Raw genomic sequence first — 19413 nt, 5'->3', positions numbered from 1 at the left:
CTGTGATTAGGTCAAGATGCACTTTTTTTTTTGAGCTTGGCTTCTCACTTGTCAACAATGTTTCCCGTGTTTAACTAACTAAGATTAGTCAGAATGAACAGGAGAAATGATTACAGCAAGAAAAGCCTCTGTCAGTGTACATGTGTAGTGTTTTAATACAGAACTGGAAATTTGAACCTGTCCTTTAATGTGGCTGTTAAACCATTTCCATAATAACAGTAAGTGGACTCTGGGTTAATTGTTCGTAAAATCGACTTTGTTCCCCTCCAGAGTTACGGAGGATGTGAGCTGCGTGTCCTGAAACGACTTAATAACGACATAAACATCAGATACAGAGAGAGGAGATAAACATCCCGCTTTTGTTTTGATATCCAGCGGAAGTCCTGCAGGCCTGTTGTTAGCGGAAGCTAGCAGCGAGCTAAAGCAGCCAGAAGCTCAACACTGAACTGCTCCACATGAACGACCTGCTTGTGCTGTAAAAACTGGATAGGTCGTTTAAAAGTGGCGACATTAGTCTTTGTGCTGGAGAGCTGGTCGTTCAACCCTTGAGAAGACAGATGGTCTAGCTGGTAAGGCTGTTTAAGTAAAGTTTATATGTGTGTTTTATAAGTTAGCCGCAGTGAAGCCTGTTATGCTAAGCTGCTGTAGCTTCAGGTCTGAAAGTGACAGGAAGAGCTTTTAGGAAAGCCAGAGAGCTGCTGCTGCTGGTTGGAGGCATTTTTGGAGTACATTTGACTCATCCTGTCATATTAAATCTACCATGACATGTTTTGTTTGACAAAAACGAGCATCTGTTTTCAGGAGCATCGTGTCCATCTGGAAATGGCTCTGTTGTTATGTTTTGGTGTATTTCCAGGTCTGTCACCTTGGCTGTGGTCCTCAGGCTCTTCCACAGTCTCCCTGGGGTGTTGATGACACTGGCTCGGTGCCAGTCCTCTGTAGATGAAGATGTCCCTGGCCCAGCGAGTGCTCCTTTCCTGGATCTTCGCCCTGATCTTCCTCATCATGCTGGTCCTCAAGCTAGACTCCAAGGTCCACTGGAACTGGTTCCTCATCTTCCTCCCTGTCTGGACCTTTGACACCATCCTCATCCTCATGCTGGTGGTGAAGATGGCGGGTCGCTGCAAGCCGGACTTTGACCCCAGGGATGGTGAGCAGAGTCTGAAGCGGAGGTTGTGGTACTTGACAGCCCTGTTGCTGAAGCTGGCCTTCTGTCTGACTCTATGCTCACGCCTAGAGAAGCTCACCGAAATGTGGGTCAGCTTGGTGTGTGTCCCCCTGTGGGTGCTGCTGGGTGGGGCACTGGTGGAGCTGGGACACAGTGTTTTCCACTACAGGAGGGACTGAAACAGAACACTGTGCAGTACACGGGTTGAAATGTTCTGAAGGGGACTTCAAGGTTTTGATACTTAAGTTTCTCTCACTACAGATGCACCAATCTGAGTGACTGGATTGGTATCAGGGCTGATATTGACCTTACTGAGCGCACTGAGTATCGTCCACACCTGACGATCCACACTAGTTTGTTTGTCAGTGTTATTATAACATTAATCACTGTAACTGCTCTAAGTTAAATATATCACAGCAGGCTGAGGTCCAAATAAGTTGTACACAGTGTGATATACAGGTTTCAAAGAAACAGGTAGCACCAGTTGGACTGGGAATTTGTATCACAAGAGTAAAAACTTGGATCAATGCATCTTTCTCTCCTGCCACAGAAGAGCTAAATTATGTTATTTTGTTGCATTTTGGTTTGAAGGAGGTTTTTTTTGGCATCTTCAGAATAATCGCAGCTTTTACACTGTTTTGGCGTTCACAGCATTGCCTTCTGGCTTGACTTTAGGCAGCAGGAGAAGAAAACCGGGCAAATTTAGAATCAGAGCACTTAAACTGCTAGCAAACTGAGGTATTGATCAGCTATTGTGATCCAAAATGTGCATCAGTTCCTGGCTACACTAAATGACACTAAAAGTCACCTCTTCACTGTTATGCACTAGCATGTGTTGCCAGCCGTTGAGCCATTCACTGTCTGTCTGTGATATCACTGTTGACCTGTTAGAAACTACACCACATTCATAAAGATGGACAATATATGATGCATTATTACTATTTGCTCAGGATCTCGCTCTGCGGGTTACACAATTTGGATGTAAATTTTGTAATTGCTGTCATTATATCAAATTAAAAAAATATTTGCATTGTGCAAAGATCTATTTCACTGTCAAATTTTTAGTTTACATCTTTTAGGAGAAATAGTTTCCTGTGAATACAATATAAACATCTGTCAGCTGAAAAGCAACGTTGTTCCCTAAATCAACAGGGTTTGTCCTGACTCATCAGAGGCCTGTCCTACGAAGCTGGATTTTCTCTTATCGAGGTAACTTCAGGGTTAACCCTGGGTTTCCGTCCTACGACGCTAGTTCACTTCTTACCGGGGTAAATCACCATGGTAACTTAAGCTGAACGGCTAACCTGCTCCGGAGCAGGTTATGTTCTGGATAAGAGATCAACGAGTACAAAAAGCACCACCTCCTGACCAATCAGTTCTCTTGGAAACTGGAAATTCTCTTAGAAGATCCTGTCGACATTAGTGCGTGGATCGTGAGAGGAGCGCTTAGGAGAGAAAGAGTTTTTAGGAATAGATGCAATTTTTTAAATGATCAAAATATATATTTAAAAAATAATCCTTGATGCACATGAGGGATATTATTCTGTATGTTATATAGTTGGTTTGACTTTCTGAGATCAAAGGGTCAGGGAGCATAATAACTTTATTTATTTATTGTAATTGTAAACAATTGACGAAAAGATATATTTGTAAAATAAGCCTTGTGGCACGAGAGGGATATTAGTCTGTAATACAGTTGGTTTGACATCATTCACTCAAATGGTTGAAGCGCATAATAGGTTTGTATTTTGAATGTTGAATATTAAACTAAGTAATGTCGCTACGAAAGGAAGGAAGGGCACTGAGGAAGCGCTCTGCCCTAAACGTCTGTGCCGTAATAAAGTGAAATTGAATGATCAGAGTGCTGTCCGTTTATATTGTCCCATGAATTAATATTGTATAATCTCACGAATCTACACATTAACAGAGCCGGGAAATTTTCTGCCAGCATTCCTTCCTGGCTTTTGCTGCGGGAACAGTTTTGCTTTTGGCCTGGATGATGTGTTTGAATTCTTCATATTTTTGAAGAATAATTGTCTGCTCCTCCATGGTAAAGTAGGCTGCTCTGCAGGGTTTCTCCATGTTTGGGATTGGTCAGACGCTGCAAACACCACCCCTTTTACGTGAGCGCGCACTGATCAAGATTGGAAAACCCTGGTTAAATTACCGACTTGATAAGCAGCTTCGTAGTACCGTTTATCAGGATTGCGAATGTCTGGGTAAATCAACCCAGGTAACAGAGAGATATCCCGAGTATGTTAATCCAGCTTCGTAGTACAGGCCTCTGGTCAGCTATAGCTCAAATTAAAAGACTTTTTTTGTCAGTTGTCAGCTGTACTTTATCCTGCATACTCATGTTCAACATCCATCCGCTTCAGGTGTACTTCACCATTTGCATTTTTGTCCAAAGTGTCTTACAATAAGGCCATTCAACCTCCTTTTTAGCTTCATCTTAGTTTAATAAGCCAAAGTTAGTCAACTAATCCATACACATAAAATTAATTGCCAACTATTCTGATTCCAGCTTCTCAATTTTTAAACTTTAGTCTTCTGTCATAGCAGACTAGATATCTTTGGGATATGAACTGTGTGTGCTGTTCAGTCTGGACAAAAGGCATTTGGGACAACTCTGGTAGCTGAATGGTTACTGTGCATGCCACATAACTGTCCCTGTTTCACTTCCAGCCAGCCGCATTTCTGGCATGTCCTACCCATATCTCTCCTCTCGTTTCCTGTCTGCCACTTAACTATCACATCAAACCAAAAAAAAAATCCCTAAACTAACAAACAAAATTTGGGTTGTGGCAAACAGTGATCAACATTTTTCACCATCTTTGGACATTTTCTGACTAATTGATTAATTGACAAAGTAATTGACAGATTTCCCATCTGGCTGGTTCAGTCGTGGTTTGGCTGGCTGTCACACTGTATTGGCTTATTGGGACACTTGAATACAACAGAGCCATCGTTACTGTTATTATCAACACGCGCTTTACCTAATACAACAAGACGAAATGTGCGTCATGATGAAGTGCTACCAGGAGCGTTTTAACATACATGCAGTGGTGTATTTATAGTTGGTGTGTTAGCATCAAACTATAAGTAATGCTGAAGACTATCCTGATATGAACTGATGTTATGGAGAAGTGGACGTTTTGAACTGTTAGTGACACAAGATACAAAATCATCAACGTTTGCACCAAGTTTCATGGCAATCCAATCTTCCTGCTGAGCAGAGCTGCTGAAAAAAGGACAGATACGAAATGCAGGAGACATCGACTAAGTCAATATTTTGAACCATTTATTGAGAGGTTCTGATCAGAGTATAAATCACACTACCAAGTCTTATCTTAGGAAATAAAATGTATTTACAACAAAATTTTCACATACATTGGTTTCAAATAAAAACAGACAGTAAATGATATAAATAAGTTCTATGGAAAATAAAACTTGTCTTACAAAAAATATATGCAATTTCTGTATACATTTTCTCACATTGGTGCTAATAACATCTATACTGTACAGTTTTGGTACATACAGTATCATTTACAGCCCTGTATGAGTCAAACAAAGTCCAGTCTGAAAACAACGACTTGCTCCAGTTTTGGAGTGTTAAACGGCAAACCCCATCGACTAAAATGACGTGACCATGAGAGGATTTCAGTAGGAGTTCAGTGACTTGTCGACATGTTCCAAATAGTGAACATAGGTTGGGTTTTTTTTCTTCTTTTTTTTTCCTATAGCAGGGAGTAAGCGTGGTTGTTTTCAGATTGGCTAGTCCAGTACCTAAAATAGGTGCTTTAAGAGCGAAGCTAAGTAGTGCACAGGCACTGACACACGGGTCACATAACATTTTTATATAGAGCCTACATACATTCGCTAACAAACGTGAAGTGAGCTACTTAGCTTACATTCTTGGGCACTGGTAAAATGCTTGGAGAGTGCGTCCTCCTTTCACTGCGTCACTGGAGTAAAATGCGGCTGCGTCGATGCCAACAAAGTATTGGAATGCATCCACGCCGTCTATTAGAGAAACCAGTTTACGTTTGAAGGAAGGGTGCATCTTCAAATATTTTAACAAAGCCTTGGCGTAAGTTGTACAGTAAAAAAAGAAGACCAGACATCTAGACATTCATATTAAGAAGTCTTTCTGTGTTTGGGGTGTGTGTGTTTTGAGGGGCTGTTTTAATGAGTGCTGCTGCGGCCGAGTGTCCTGTAGGGGCGTGGCAGGTTTTCCCTGCACTGAGTCCTTTACTTTTGGTCCTTTAGAGGGCACAACTGTCCGGCTCTCTGATCCCAGCTTAGAGGAAGAGCCTCGAGAGTCACTGTGATGGTGGGTCTTAGGTCTACTGTCTGTGAAGGAAAGAGCCAGAGTTTGGTGAGCCTCCATCGGCTTAAAGAGGTCAAAGGTGATGAGCGTCCTTGGTGGTTTGTGTTCTGCTGGCGGGTGACCGGAGGCAGGGTTTGACTTCTTCCTCTCCTCTTTGCTGTTGATGTCTTTATCCTTCTTTCCTTCTTTCTTTACCTGAATGTTCACAGGTTTGGGAGCGTTCGTCTTCCCATCCTCTCTCCCTGACTTTGCCTGCGCTCCCTGTGTAGTCGAGGTGCCGCTCTCCTTGCCCTCCCTGTGCCCGCTCTTCTCCTTCTTCCCGTGTGAAGATTTGTGTTTATGTGTGCAGGCGTCTCGAGCGTCCTCTCGGTCTGGCCGTGTGTTAGAAGCTGCCTGCTGCGTGCCTCCTCTGTCTTTCTCGTGCTCCTTCTCTCTCTTGACGTGAGGCTGCGTCTTTGAATCCCACTTCTCGTCTCGCTGAGCAGGCAGGGAAGTTTGAGAGGCTTTACTGCCCTCTCTTGTCCGCTCCTCGTCCTCTTTTTTCTTGATCTGCTGCAACGGCTGAGTGGCCATACCGCCCTCTCTGCCACCCTCTGCTTTAACTTTCTCCTGTTCTCTCACCCTGTCCTTCTCTCTATCCCTGTCTTTCCCCCTGTCCTTTTTATCCCTTTCCTTCTCTTTACTTCTGTCTTTTTCCTTCTTCTCCTTCTCTTTAGCTCTTTCTTTTTCATCTCTCTCTCTCTTTCCTTTATCCTTTTCTTTTTTGATTTGTGGTGTGTTGCAAGAGCTGGTTATACTATCTTTGCTTTTCTCTTTTAGACTTTGACCTGGCGGAGCTGTCTTTTGCCGCCTCTCTTCCTCCACATCATTCTCCTTCCTGATTTGCTGTAGTGACTTTAAGGATGCGCTGTCCACTCCTCCCTCCTCATGGCCCTTCTGCAGTGTCTGGCCTGCGCCTCCATCTCCCCCTCCCTTACCATCCTCCTTTTCATCTTCCTCAGCCTTGGGCTCCGTTAGTGTGTGAACGAGTACACCTTCATCTCTCTCCTTCTTGACAAAAGGTGGAGACTGTATCGTTGACAAGTCCTTTATCTCCGCTCTGCTCTCGTGCTCTTCCTCCTTGAAAATCCGTGTTGGAGTTTGTGAGGGCGGCCCCTCCCTTCCGTCACCGTCATCATCCTCCAGCTTCATCGCTGTCTGTGCAGCATGGTCACAATGCTTCACCTCCACCTCCTCATGTTCCTCCTCTTCTTTAATATGAAGGGAGACTTCTCTAGGTGCGCACTTCTCCTCTTCCTTCACTTTCACCTCCTCCTCTTCCTCCTCGTCCTTCTCTTCATGTTGGTGATACAGTTTGAGTCGGATGTGCCAGGCCAGACTGCACACAGCAGACACAGTTTTAAACTGGTGGACAACTCCTCTGGGAATGAAGTAGATGTCATCGTGGTAGAGTTGGATACGGGCGTATCGGATCCCCTCCCTCCTCAGCTGGTTCAGCTTGGCGTCATCAATCCACTGAACACACTGCGGAGGCAACGACGGGAACAAGAAAGATTCAGTTATGGCTCAATTACACAGAGAGAAAATGCCCCAATATTTAGAATTGTACAGTTCTTTGTAGAAAGTATAAAAACTGATGCTGATCATGATTTGTAGAACCTATTGTCAGCACTGTGCTGGAGAATCCATCTAATTGATTACCAAGAGTCAATGTGGAGTGTTACAAGTCAAAGAAAAGCTTTGGGTTTTCTGTTTTCACACTTTAAGCAGCATTAACTAACTTTTTTGCCTACTTGAGGGCAGAAAAGTTGAAAACACAACTTTGAGGTATCTTATAAAGTTGTTATTGCACACATATTAGCAAACAGTTGCATCTTTACACATCCAGCAGATACAAATCATTCATTTGTAGTCATGTTTGTGGCCATCTGGCAGATTCAAGTCCAATAATCACCCTCCTTTGAGCTCCCTTTAACAATTAGAGATAAAATGAAGAACTCAGACCCACCTGAGACAGTGGAGGCTCGTGGAGGTCCAGCTGCAGCCTCATGACCACATCTGGGAAATCTCCAGCGTGGAAACACACAACATCTTTGGTGATCCGGGCCGGAGCGTCGCTGCATTAAGGTAACAGAGAAAGCCATACTCAGTGGTTTTAATTAAAACAAGGACACAAAAGCAACACTTACTATGTTTCTTATATTACAGCACAGTTTTAGCTTCACATGCTGTCAATGACAGCAGACATTCTGAGACGGAGAGGCTGCAGGAGTCATTCTGCTGCCTGTGTTTGTCTTGTTTTTTTTACTACAGTCATCATCATAAGTGTGTCATCCACCGTTTTTTAACCTTCTCCAGTAGCAGATTAAAGATGATTTACATTTCTAATACTAGCAACACAGCTGTTACGTTGTATTCTATGCAAAAGTGTGCCGAATGTGATAAGGCGTCACTGTCAGGTTCGCACTCTTTTCTGCAGATCATCCTCCAGGACAGTTTCAATGATAGCTGGTATAACAGACTTGGATCGTGCATATACTAATAAGATCCTTTCTGCGGAAGTCTTATTTAAAAGACGTGCTGTAATGACTATAACAGATCTATGAAATAATCTCCTACATGCTTAGAAATGATGACAATTTGTTCACTTTCTCTACTGTTTCCTTCTCCAAAAAGTTACACTAATTAAAAAATAAAGAGCCAGCTAAAGCATCTGGCACCTGCCTTACTCAAATAAATAAATAAATAATAAAAATCAGGAAGAGCAGTGCACAACCCAACATAAATTGACCTAAATAGACCTGAATTACATCCAAATGTCTATGGCCACAAACATTAATTTTTAACTCAAAAGGTACCTGCTGTATGATGATCCTACACAATGGTCAATATAAACCTAAGCAAATGTCACATTCAAATAATGTGCCTTATTGAGTTTAGCAACTTAACACTCTCTTGCAGGAGTTTTTTCTAGCGCTGCCAACTCTTCCCCTTTTCTCTGCAACACTTTTGCGATATGCTTTTGAATTTGACAGTCATGTGAAGTCCTGTTATTTCTCTGCCCTGACTATCTGCCTCTTTCTGCATCGTTGCAATATTCTGTATTACTCTTTGCTGTTTTACTTTGACATTTGCCATTTCATGCTGGAGGTTCTTTCTTTTCTTCTCATTAGCAGTTAGGTCTTTTTCCTTATTTTCCTCCTCCAGGTACTGCACATACATCATCCTTGCTCCTTTGTAATGTTGAATGAGGGCTTTTGGCCTGGTTTCAGCTATTGCATGCCCAGCCATTGCAATAATGCTCCCCTCTCCTTCAGGTTTTCTACAAGCATATCTTTGTTGACAGGGAACCATCTTTCTACTGCAGCTTGTCCGTGAGACAGTGTAAGGAGACATTTCATTATGTCCCACAGTGCTGCATACTCTGCTCTGCCACTGACAAAGAAATTCATCAAGCCTGCAGCTGTAAACACAATCCTGAACTCTGCTTTATTCTGAGCGAGAACTTTGTCACACTAGGAGGCAGCGTATCATCTCTGCACCTGTAGGAGTTTCTCCAATATTGCTGTTGCACTTTCAGCTTCCGTTACCATGGTCACAGAGTCGAGGGAGCTCATGTGCTGCACATACACATCACTCTCACTGTGAGATACCGCTACAAAAGTTAAACATTCTATTTGATGTTATGGTCTATTTTACTTTAACAATGCAGGAGAGACGCAATGCTACAAACACGGGCTAAATACAGTTTGGCTTCCCATTCACTGTTTAGACTCCGTCTTCCCATTTATTATTATCCAACTCTCAAAAATGCCAACACACCGCATTTAAAACCGCTGCTTCTGACTAGTGTTCACAAAGCTTAAACCTCGCCCATCAACTACCACTTCCATTAATGTGATCCTAAACATAACTTAACTTAACCGTTTTAGGTGGTGGTGTTAGGTGGTGGTGCTGATACATAACCTAGTAGTTCATTCTCAGCTAAAGAAGAATAAGAGAATGATGAAATAATTTTCCGAGACATTTTTACTTTTTCTCTCATTTTCAATGTCTGGAAAATTGGTCAAGTGTTTTCCCAAGTTTTCCAGGATGCGTAGGAACCCTGCCACTGTGTACTCACTCCTCTCCGCAGCGCACCGCCTTCAGCACACCTACAGCAGCAGTAGTTTGCCTCTCAAACCCCTGACCGATGTGATCAGCGTGGGCTCTCGTCCGGTCCTCAAACAGCATCTCCCTCGGCTCACTGGTTCTGGGTAGATACTGCAGGTTCTTTATCTCATTGGTGGACCTGAAATATGTGTTTTTACAACAGTCAGGATATATTCAGTGCATGTGAAAGCCTACGTATACAGCATGTGCAGGGAAAAGTGGAAAATATTTCACTAAGATGTGGTCGTACTACGTCAGCTCAACTTCAAACTAAATTTTCTGCTTTCAATAATGAGGATGCTGGAGAGACTATAGCTCTTTTTATACAGAGATCCCGCAATATTGCTGTAAAGATCTGCCAGTATGCCGGCTTTACTTCTTTTTGCTGAACCAAACAAAACCGACATGATGTTGCCCCTGTTTGTGATTTAAGATAGCATGCCGGGTTTCTAGAATCATAGACGTGACATGTAACATGACAGCGTCGCCGTCTAGTGTGCAGTCCCACCATGCCGGCTATCCAGCAATATGACTACCTCCACTGCCAACGTAACAGCAACTTTCTATACTTGTACCTTTTTTTATAAAGAACGGTGAGGTGGAATAATGGCACAACATTCCCACCTTGAACAGGCTGTGTAAAGGGGCTTATAACACCTGTGCACTGGTAAATATTTACACACTCGACACGTCAACCCACCGTTTCCTTTTAAAGGGTGATTTTGGCATGTCAGCCATAGGGATCATCTGTTCTCCAGGTCGGACCCACATGATTGGGCCGTCGTCGCTCTCAGTGGGGCTCTGCAGCCGCAGACTGGAGAACGTTCCCCAGGGCAGAGTCCGCTGCATAAACACAGGGCGAGAAATTAGGAGTTACACAATGACACACTGCGGAAAATGCACTGGCTTTAGACCTATGCACACACAGATATAAGACACACACACACACTTACCTCCAGAAAGGGAGATTCCTCTAACATGCTGATGAACTCGGGGAAGTAGTCTCCGACCTCTTCATCCACAGCCCCTACCAGACTGACCTGCCGCATGGCCCCGGCACGGTACGTTCCCTGGGAATATGTCCGCTTCACCTGCAGCAGGGGAACACAGAGGAGACAGATCAGACTCTCAGCAAGAAGGTATCAATTAATATAAAACTAAACCTGATGTGTAGTTTACTGCCAGCTGAAAAATAAAAACAAAAAACACATGAACCTTTAACAGACGTCATATTCATCCAGGACTGTCATTGCGTTCTCAACATAAACAGTGTAATCTTTCTTAGTGCACCTGTCTTTGATAAAGCTCACATTAAGTCTTAACGGCATATGTTTGCCAGTTAAAAAGACCTCAAATACAAAGATTTTGTCTTTGATTCAGCTCCAACACACTCAGCAGTCATCACAGGAGGCAAAATGTCAACACACGACAAATAAAAGACAAGCTGTTGTTACTCTGAGGAAGGAAAGACTCTCCTACACAATAAACCAACTGAAACCTGCAAATTAATCTATCAGAAAGAGACGCTCTAATCATAAAGGTCTGACAGACCTAGACAAACAACAAAAATCAGGCATCAGGTTCACATGGGTTCCTTCTTGTGTTACAGGCTACTGACTGCAAGACAGATGAATGGATGAATCAATGTGTCACTTTAACGGTGCACAGAGAGCTTCAACAACAGGGCTGATGCTACAGAGCAGCTCATGGACGTTAATCATGTTTCAGAGTTCAACTTTGTTTCTGTTTTGAAACTGCAGTATAATGGTGTCATCCTATCATACTGTATTATACTGCAGGACGTACAAAAACTGTATATCTCTCTGCTTAAATCATTCTTTTATCATTTTATTTGTCTAAATGGACATTTTTGTGCCAGAGGTGCCCAGTTTACAAGAATAACATTTACACTTATAACATGTGAAGTAAAGACATAAGCAGGAAGCTCAGGGCGTCATGTAGGACTCCTGACATGCTTCATGTAGTGAGTTTATTTTGCTTCCATCATATTTTAGAGGCGGTACTAAAAGATATATGAGGCCATTTTTTTCCTCTTTTTTTTTTTTTTTTTTTTTACATAATTCATTAGATTTCAAACAAAATGTAATATGGTCTGTTTCCATCTGTAGATACGACAGGGTGTCCACTGGTTTCTGGCCTCTTGTTTTCTTTTAGATGGTTTTGGTGACAAGTGAAAACAACAACAGTATTTACTTTTTTGCCTTTATTGTAGTTGTTATTAATTTTCAAAGTATCATTACTGACTGCAGTCTGTAAAAAAAAATGAACTGAAATATGCATCAGCATTTATGAATTACAAGTATGGAGAAAATTAAATGAACTGTATTAACGTGTGCATCATACTGTGAGAGGGGCAGGCCTGCAGTGTTTCCACTCCACACAGTCGGGGGAGTTGGTGGTTCACCCCCAAGAAAATTAGATGTTATCTGACTGAAAACTAGTCATTTTCTCATCGTTTTGGACAATAAAAATAGCACAGGTTGTAGTTTTTCACAGTACTGTCAGGCTTTAGCAGGAAGAAAAGTGAAACAAATATGCCAACTGATGAAGGAAGCACTGTGTCCTGAAGTAATCCTAATTCAGAACAGGATTACAACTGATTTAGTCACTATATAAATTCAGTAATAATAATCTCAATAGAAACAAATCTAAAACCTCAGTAAATAAATAATATTGCTGAAGATAGAAGAAAAGACATCAGTCCGGATCAGGCCTTCATCCTGTCCACTGTCCTCCTCCCTCTGCTGTGATTCTCTGCTGCAGGTACCGCTGGTAGACGGAGGGGCTGGTTTGTCTCAGAGAGCAGCGAAGTTTATAAAAATCTGACTCGTTTCAATACACGTGGCGAACTAAGCTAAACATTTACAGCAGCTACATACAGACAGCTTTCATTTTAGCTTGTTATTGTTATTATTAAGACTTCGCTATTAGCTTAGAGTGTGCTGTCGTTGACATACTGGCAGTGGATGTGACACTGTGGACAAAGCGGTTAAAATGATGCTTGTTTATGCTTGTTGAACAGGTGGTATGGTGAACTACTTCTTAGCTTTCCACTTGAAAGTTTTATTGCAGTGACAGTAACACGTGTAGTTGTCATCAGCTCGAGTAAAACTATATCTTTCACTTCACCGCTGCGGCCTCTCTGCCATGCTGTCCGCTCCGTCTCCGTGTCTGTGTGTGGGTGGAGGAACTGAGCCATACCCTCGGTCAAACACTGACAGAGAGCAGAGGAGAGCACAGAGCAAAGGCGGAGGCGGGGTGATGCTGAATCGCTGTTTGAAAGCATCTTGGGGCGGCACTGAAATATTATTTTCATTACCGATATATTTTCTTGATTAATTGTTTTGCCTATAAAATGTTGAATGTTAAAATGTTGGTTATAATTTCTTAAACCCATATTAAAAGGTCTAGTTGTGTTTGGTTAACAATGAAATATCCACTTTACTATCATGTATGACACAAAAAAGCGTCAAATCCTCACATTTGAAAAGCTGCAACAAGCAAAACATTTTTTAAGACTGAAATGATTAACCCTAACCCACTTGTCAACATAGTTGTCAATTAATTTTCTGTGGATCAACTAATCAATAAATTGTTGCAGCTATAAAGAGGAAGATGAAAGCAGTTACATGTTGGCATTTTAACAATGACAAATAATGACATCAGATGTTGACTATACTGATATGACCCTGTACCGCCAACATATTCAATTTTAAAATGATTCATAACAACATCTAGAGAAAGTGTCGACTTAAGTAGTAGAATTTCCAAATAACTTATAAGTCTTAATGTTATTATAGGTCAAATAATCCAGAATAGTCTGGTGGAATGTGGGTTTTTTTGCTGCAAGTCTGCACATTGAAACTATAGCTTCAAGGATTAATTGAGAGAAATGTAATAATTGTTTTGTGACAGTTTCCTGCTTTTCCTTGTCAAACATGACAGCTAATTGATTATCTTAAAATTTTAGGATTATAGACAAAACAAGCCAATTTAAGACATTACTGCGGCCTCGTCTTAAGCTTCCAATTTATCAATGATGAAAATAATATTTAGTTGCAGCCCTGATTAAAACCAAGTCATTTTTGAACTCTTCATGAGTTGGTGATTTCCGCTGAGTCAATTAGACCACCTCCACTGTCTTCTACAGCAGATCCATGTCATCCCTTCTGACATTATTTTATGTGAAAGACGATTCAGTCTCCAGCCAGAAAAAGAGCCTATTAAACCTGCTCCAGACTGTTAGGAGAGGAAATACGGCTGACACACGGCGTTCCCACCAAGCACCACCAAACCTCTCACCCCTGAACATCTTCAGCAATATTTGAAAAAGTAAAAAGTAAAAATGTGCTGCAACATCACAAGGACAGCGTCTGTGATGCTCTAAAACTGTGATTCTCAAAGTGAGAACCGAGGAACCCTGGAGTGTGTGACACACAGCCCGGAGGAACAAAACGCTGTGATAAAACTAAGACACTTTATTAAAAAGTGAATATTTCAGGCTTTTGAGTCAAGCTTTGTTATAAAAATACACGCAATACTGTATCCATTACTCTCACATGAAAATTAAAGGGGCCATACGATGAAACGCTCACTTTTTCCGTGCTTGTGTGCATGTATTTGGGTCTCTGATGTGCCTTCTAACACACAAACTGTGATAAGACCACCCAGTCAGTTTGGTGCGAGCCAGCTCGCTCTGTACTCATGTGATTCAACAAGCAGTTCACATTTGATGCCCCTTTTTACGTCACATAGGGTGAAGATAGGCCAAAAAAGTTTTGTATGTATCGCAGGGCTGGACCGAGGGACAGAGGTACTGATTTTGGCTGACAGACGGCTGCTGGGCACGGCGAGCTCTGCAGAGAGCGCCGGCCAGTAGCAGAGCCGAAGGGTCCTGCATCGCTGCTGCTTTCTCATCTTCTGGAGGACAAAAAACCTCAACTTTGATCCGGTTTACAAACAGAAGTTTTTTGGTTTTTTTAGCTTAGCCGGAGCTAGGCTAACGCCGGAGTCACACACCACTGTAGCTGCTGTCATCAATAATAAACATCTTAAATGCTGACTGAGGAGTAATATATAATTTTAAAGCTACACAGTATATAGATATTTATGTGTATAAATAATGTCGCTGCCATATTTATGCCTTTGGATGATTATTTTAAGTGAGGATGGAGCAGTTAAAATGTTAGCATAGCTCTGATTGATATGCATTTTAAAAGCTGTTTGCTTGTTGCCACACCTGAAAAAGTTGAAATTCAGGCTTTTTACAAATCGGCTTCATGATGTAGTTATTTTTTAGTTTATTGCAATTAAATCACAGTGAGTTCTCCGTTTATTTACATACAGGGCTGTTTACACAGGATGAGAAGCTGCTGTGGTGCTTCACGGGGTGCAAAATTAACTTTTTTGTGCAGCAGCCAAGTGTTAAGTGAATGTTCAAATTTCACCAGCCACTCAACAGATTACTATTGTTTTCTTGGCTAGCAAGTGAAGCAAATCTACCAGCCACGTGCATATTTAACCAGCATTTGACTGGTGCTTATTTTGTGCCCTGGTGCTTGATCCTTGTGGTATTTTGGCCATGTCAGATGCATTTTATTAAGACTCCAGGGAACTGTGTAAACTTCTGGAAAAAACATAATATGGCCGCTTCAATGCCAGTAGAAACTCTGAATCTGAGATATCATTTCAGTTTAACAGCAGATCCATTCATGAATCAATCACTCACTTAACTCAGAGGACACTGAACGCTGTCCCTTCACCATCTGAACTCTGTTTGGAAAAGTCCACGGCTCATATTATCAACTGACATTAAGCCCAAACCAGCTAAATGAAGAAAATATGTTGACAGTTATATTGAGTTTGGTTTTGATTGAGAACAGCAACAGGAAGAAAAGCACCATCTGCCTTATGTTGGTACGGTCGAAGCCGCGATGCCAGACGAGCTGAAGGAATATCTGATTACAAAGCACTCGGAGTATCAGTACGATCAAGAGGGAGACCTTGGAAACATTTTTCCTTCCCAGTGAGGGGTCCCTGGCAGAAATAATTTTAGGTTTGCCTTACTTAAATGGATCCTCTCAATCTGTGTTCAAATTATACGAGAGTGCACACTGTGATTGTGTGGTACACATAATTTATGACTGTTTGTAAATGCTACAAACTTTTTGGGATTTTAGGAATATAATTTAACTGCTGTCTCAGGTGAGTCACGACTTCTTGGTCTAGTTGGATGCAGAACGCTACTGTAGGGGTGCAGCAGTTTATGGCAGACATAATAGATAGATAATAGATATGATATATATACTTTAATTGATAAATCATTTGATAAAAACATTCTTGGTTGTTCAGACTTTTCCACATCAAGAGTTGACTTTAATCTTTAACATCTGCAGGAAAATCTATTTTTAGAGATTGCGAATCAAAACAAAATATTAAAGGTTTAAGATAACTTGTAGAGAACAAATAAGTGTGTCTTTAAAAAAAAGATACGTCTTACAAACAAAGCCAAAGGTGTACTACTTTCAGAATGAGAAGTCTGTTCTTCATCATATATTTTCTGATCAAGAAATGACAAAATCCTGTTTGCATCTTGTCAAATGAACATAACTAATGTCTGATTGTCAAAAGGTACTGCACTCTTTGAAAAGTAGAAGTCATAGAAAATCTTTTCAACCCTTTTCAATATGAAAGCAAAGTGATTAAACAATAATCACACTCACAATTGTGAGTTGGACTGTTGGAGAAGTAAAGAGATAAAAATATAAACTATCCACACTTGCTTTGGTCAAGTTTAGATTTTGATGCACATGAAACTATATCTTCAAAGATTAGTTGATTAATCGATCAGCTGATTGTTCGAAAATTAAATTATTAACTATTTTGATAATCAGATAATTGTTTTAGTCATTTTCTAAAGAAAAAAAGTCATAGTTGATGGTTCCAGCTTTTCGAATGAGACGATTTCCTGCCTTTCCTTGTCAAATATGACAGTAGTGTTGAGAAGAAGTGGAATTATGTTTCAAATTGAACTCTCCAGACAAACTTCCTGTAAACACAAACATCAGCTACTACAAAACTCATGCAGATCTGAATCCAGCCACCTTTAAAAACAAGACACTTACTCTGTTCGACTCAAGACAATTCTACCTTCCTCAGGCGACAACTCCAACTGACCATGCTGTAATCACTATCAAATTCTACACCGGGGAGTTTTTCAAGGGACTATAGATGCAAATTGACCGAGGACACAACACACGCACCACGAGACCAGCTGGACACTTCGAACGTGGGAATAAAGATGGCTGAAGGCAACAGAGACAAAGACTTTCATGTGTTGTTTTGGTTTGTGGACTATGAGGCAGTCTCAAATCATCAACCTCTTACACGCAGAGATTTCTTACTTTTGTGAACATTATAGAAATAAAAGTAAAATGCTTACCTGAGTGTAGAAGTTGGCCATGGTTGTTGTCTCTATGTCCTTCTTCCCGAGCACCTCCATCTTCACTGGTGCGTTGGGGAACTTGTAGGAGAAGTAGTCCAGGAAGTCTGGGAGGTAGGATGCCGCTCCATGGATTATTCCCATCACAAAATTCGCAGCCTGGGACTCATCCTCGCTGAAGGACAGGGTCACAAACTCCTGGGCGAAACGCTGCATCTCAGCTGAAGACAGACAGGCGAGCTGCTCGATGTAGGCGTGGGCCACAGATGCCCCTCCGTTGGCCTGCTGCTCGATGTGGACCAGGTGGCCAAACTCCGACCCAGGCATGCCCGGCACTGGGGTACAGTGCAGCGGGGAGCTGTAGCCCAGCCGGTCCCTGACCATGGAGGGGGTAGAGGTGGAGGTAGTGGCAGTGATAGGAGGATCCTGGTGTTGCTGCGGTGCTGTGGGGTGGAGCAGACCACTGCTGTTGCTGTTGCTGTTGCTGTTGCTGCTGCTGATGCTGTTGTTGTTGTTCCCGTTGATGCGACTGAGGAACTCGGGCAGACCCAGAGACACTCCTGAACACACAGTCTGGCACGAGCGATTGTACATTTTGGGTCGGCTGTGCCTCTCCTTCACCCGCTCGCCATCTTTGTGCTTCTTTTTCTTCTTCTTCTTGAGTTTCTTCAGCAGGAGGTCTTCCTCTGACCCGGCTTTGGGCTTCTCCATAGACTCTGTGATGGAGGATAAGACATTTTTTACCGATTAAGTACAGTTGTTTGCATCAGTCGAGGCCTGTATGTAGCTGAGGAGGGGATGAAGTTTAAATAGTTTATACTTTTGTTGCGCTAGTTTATATTTACAGTAGCTGTATATTAATGTATGTTTAGTGACTAAGTTGTATAAACTGGAAATTCATCGCAGTTTTATCTATTATTACAATAAAAATATGTGACATATTGTTTTCAATTATTCTTATTTGACTTGTTTTATTAAAATAGTATTTACAAGTGACTTGATTAAAGTTAACTGTCTAACTAACTCATTTAAAGGACTTAATGTAATTAACACAAATGTTAAAAGTAACTAAAAAACATTACATTTGATCCCAGCTGGTCACTGTTACATATCATTCCTACCTTTCTGTGGAGAAACCACTTCTCCGTTTTCTCTTGCAATGTCATGCACAGGTGGCAATGTGTGACTTTTCCACTCTTCTTTATTCTTGTCTTTTTTCTTCTCTCGGTCTTTCTCTTTCACACGGTGATCTGAGGTGGAGGGAGAGAAAAAAAACACGCACACAGAAAGATAGACAGTGAGATGAAATGCTGCTACATCCACGTTGATACAGAGCTGACGAACAAACATTTTCCACGTGTGAATATCACCATCTGGGCCTAATAAATACTGGGGCCTGTGGCACAGCAAATTATGTAATAATGCAATAAAGCGTTTTATCGCAGTGTTGCTTTACGCACAGTTTTTAATTTGACGCTAGAGTGTAAAAAGCAAGCTGAGCAGAGCAGGCTGGCGGTGTTGTCCTACCTCCCTGTAGCATTTTCACGTCTCCGTTCTCGGTCTTTGTATGGCAGCTAGCTGCGCTCACTTTCTCCACAGCAGAGCCTGAACTCCGCTGTGCTTCGTTGCTTTTCTCCTTCTCCTTGTGCCGTTTCTCCTTCGCCCTTTTCACTTTGTGGGGAGACGCCAGGAAGTTGCTGATCTTGAAGATTTTCCGAGCGGGAGCTGCGGTGGAGAGGCTCGCCTTGGCCGGGCCGAAACTCCATTTCGCTGGGCTCCCACAACTCTGCTTCCCGTTGTGTTTGTCCGCTGCGCACACCTCTCCGTTCACTGCCCGGTGCTTCAGCCCCTTCTCCTCAACACGCACTTTCTTTGGGGGCGGAGGGTAAATGTCGCTGGAAGACTGCGGCCGGCTCTCCGGTGGCCGTTTAGCTGTTAGGGGTTTAGGGGAATTTGTTTTGCTGTTTGCTGCGAAATGCATGGAGTCCACGGACTCGGCCATCTTGGAAGTTTCTATTTTTTACGGTCAGACGTAACTGGTGCGTGAGAGCCAGGCCGGGGGCGGGGCTTGGAGGGCTGCGTACTTACGCACGGAGGCACGGAGGAGGGAGAGCTGCAGACAGGACTGTTCGCAGCTCTGCAGGATCAGAGGCAGAGGCTGACTTTAACACATGGCATAGCGTGGTAGGCAACTGCCAAGGGCCCCTAACTAAAAGGGCCTCAAGCAGCTTTATTATGATGCTTAGATATGACAAATATTAAATTATGTTACTATGTTTAACTCACTGTACCCAGTGGCAG

General features: G+C 42.2%; 2 protein-coding genes across 2 annotated transcripts; one reads left to right on the top strand and one right to left on the bottom strand.

Annotated features, from left to right (window-relative positions):
• Positions 1-428: 428 nt before the first annotated feature.
• tmem60 (transmembrane protein 60) lies at positions 429-3282 on the top strand. Its single transcript, XM_062420774.1, has 2 exons — positions 429-569; positions 857-3282. The coding sequence occupies exon 2, from the start codon at positions 943-945 to the stop codon at positions 1345-1347; it is 405 nt and encodes a 134-aa protein (XP_062276758.1). The 5' UTR covers positions 429-569; positions 857-942; the 3' UTR covers positions 1348-3282.
• Positions 3283-4499: 1217 nt separating this feature from the next.
• LOC133981904 (lysine-specific demethylase RSBN1L-like) lies at positions 4500-19103 on the bottom strand. Its single transcript, XM_062420772.1, has 8 exons — positions 18640-19103; positions 18234-18362; positions 17113-17828; positions 10604-10741; positions 10351-10493; positions 9622-9789; positions 7507-7615; positions 4500-7022 (listed from the first exon to the last, which is right to left on the bottom strand). The coding sequence occupies exons 1-8, from the start codon at positions 19091-19093 to the stop codon at positions 5301-5303; spliced, it is 3579 nt and encodes a 1192-aa protein (XP_062276756.1). The 5' UTR covers positions 19094-19103; the 3' UTR covers positions 4500-5300.
• Positions 19104-19413: the final 310 nt, after the last annotated feature.

This window comes from Scomber scombrus, chromosome 6 (genome assembly GCF_963691925.1).
Source record: "Scomber scombrus chromosome 6, fScoSco1.1, whole genome shotgun sequence".
Taxonomy (NCBI): domain Eukaryota; kingdom Metazoa; phylum Chordata; class Actinopteri; order Scombriformes; family Scombridae; genus Scomber; species Scomber scombrus.
Note: the sequence above shows the minus strand (reverse complement) of the source record. Positions and strands in the feature narration are given on the sequence as shown.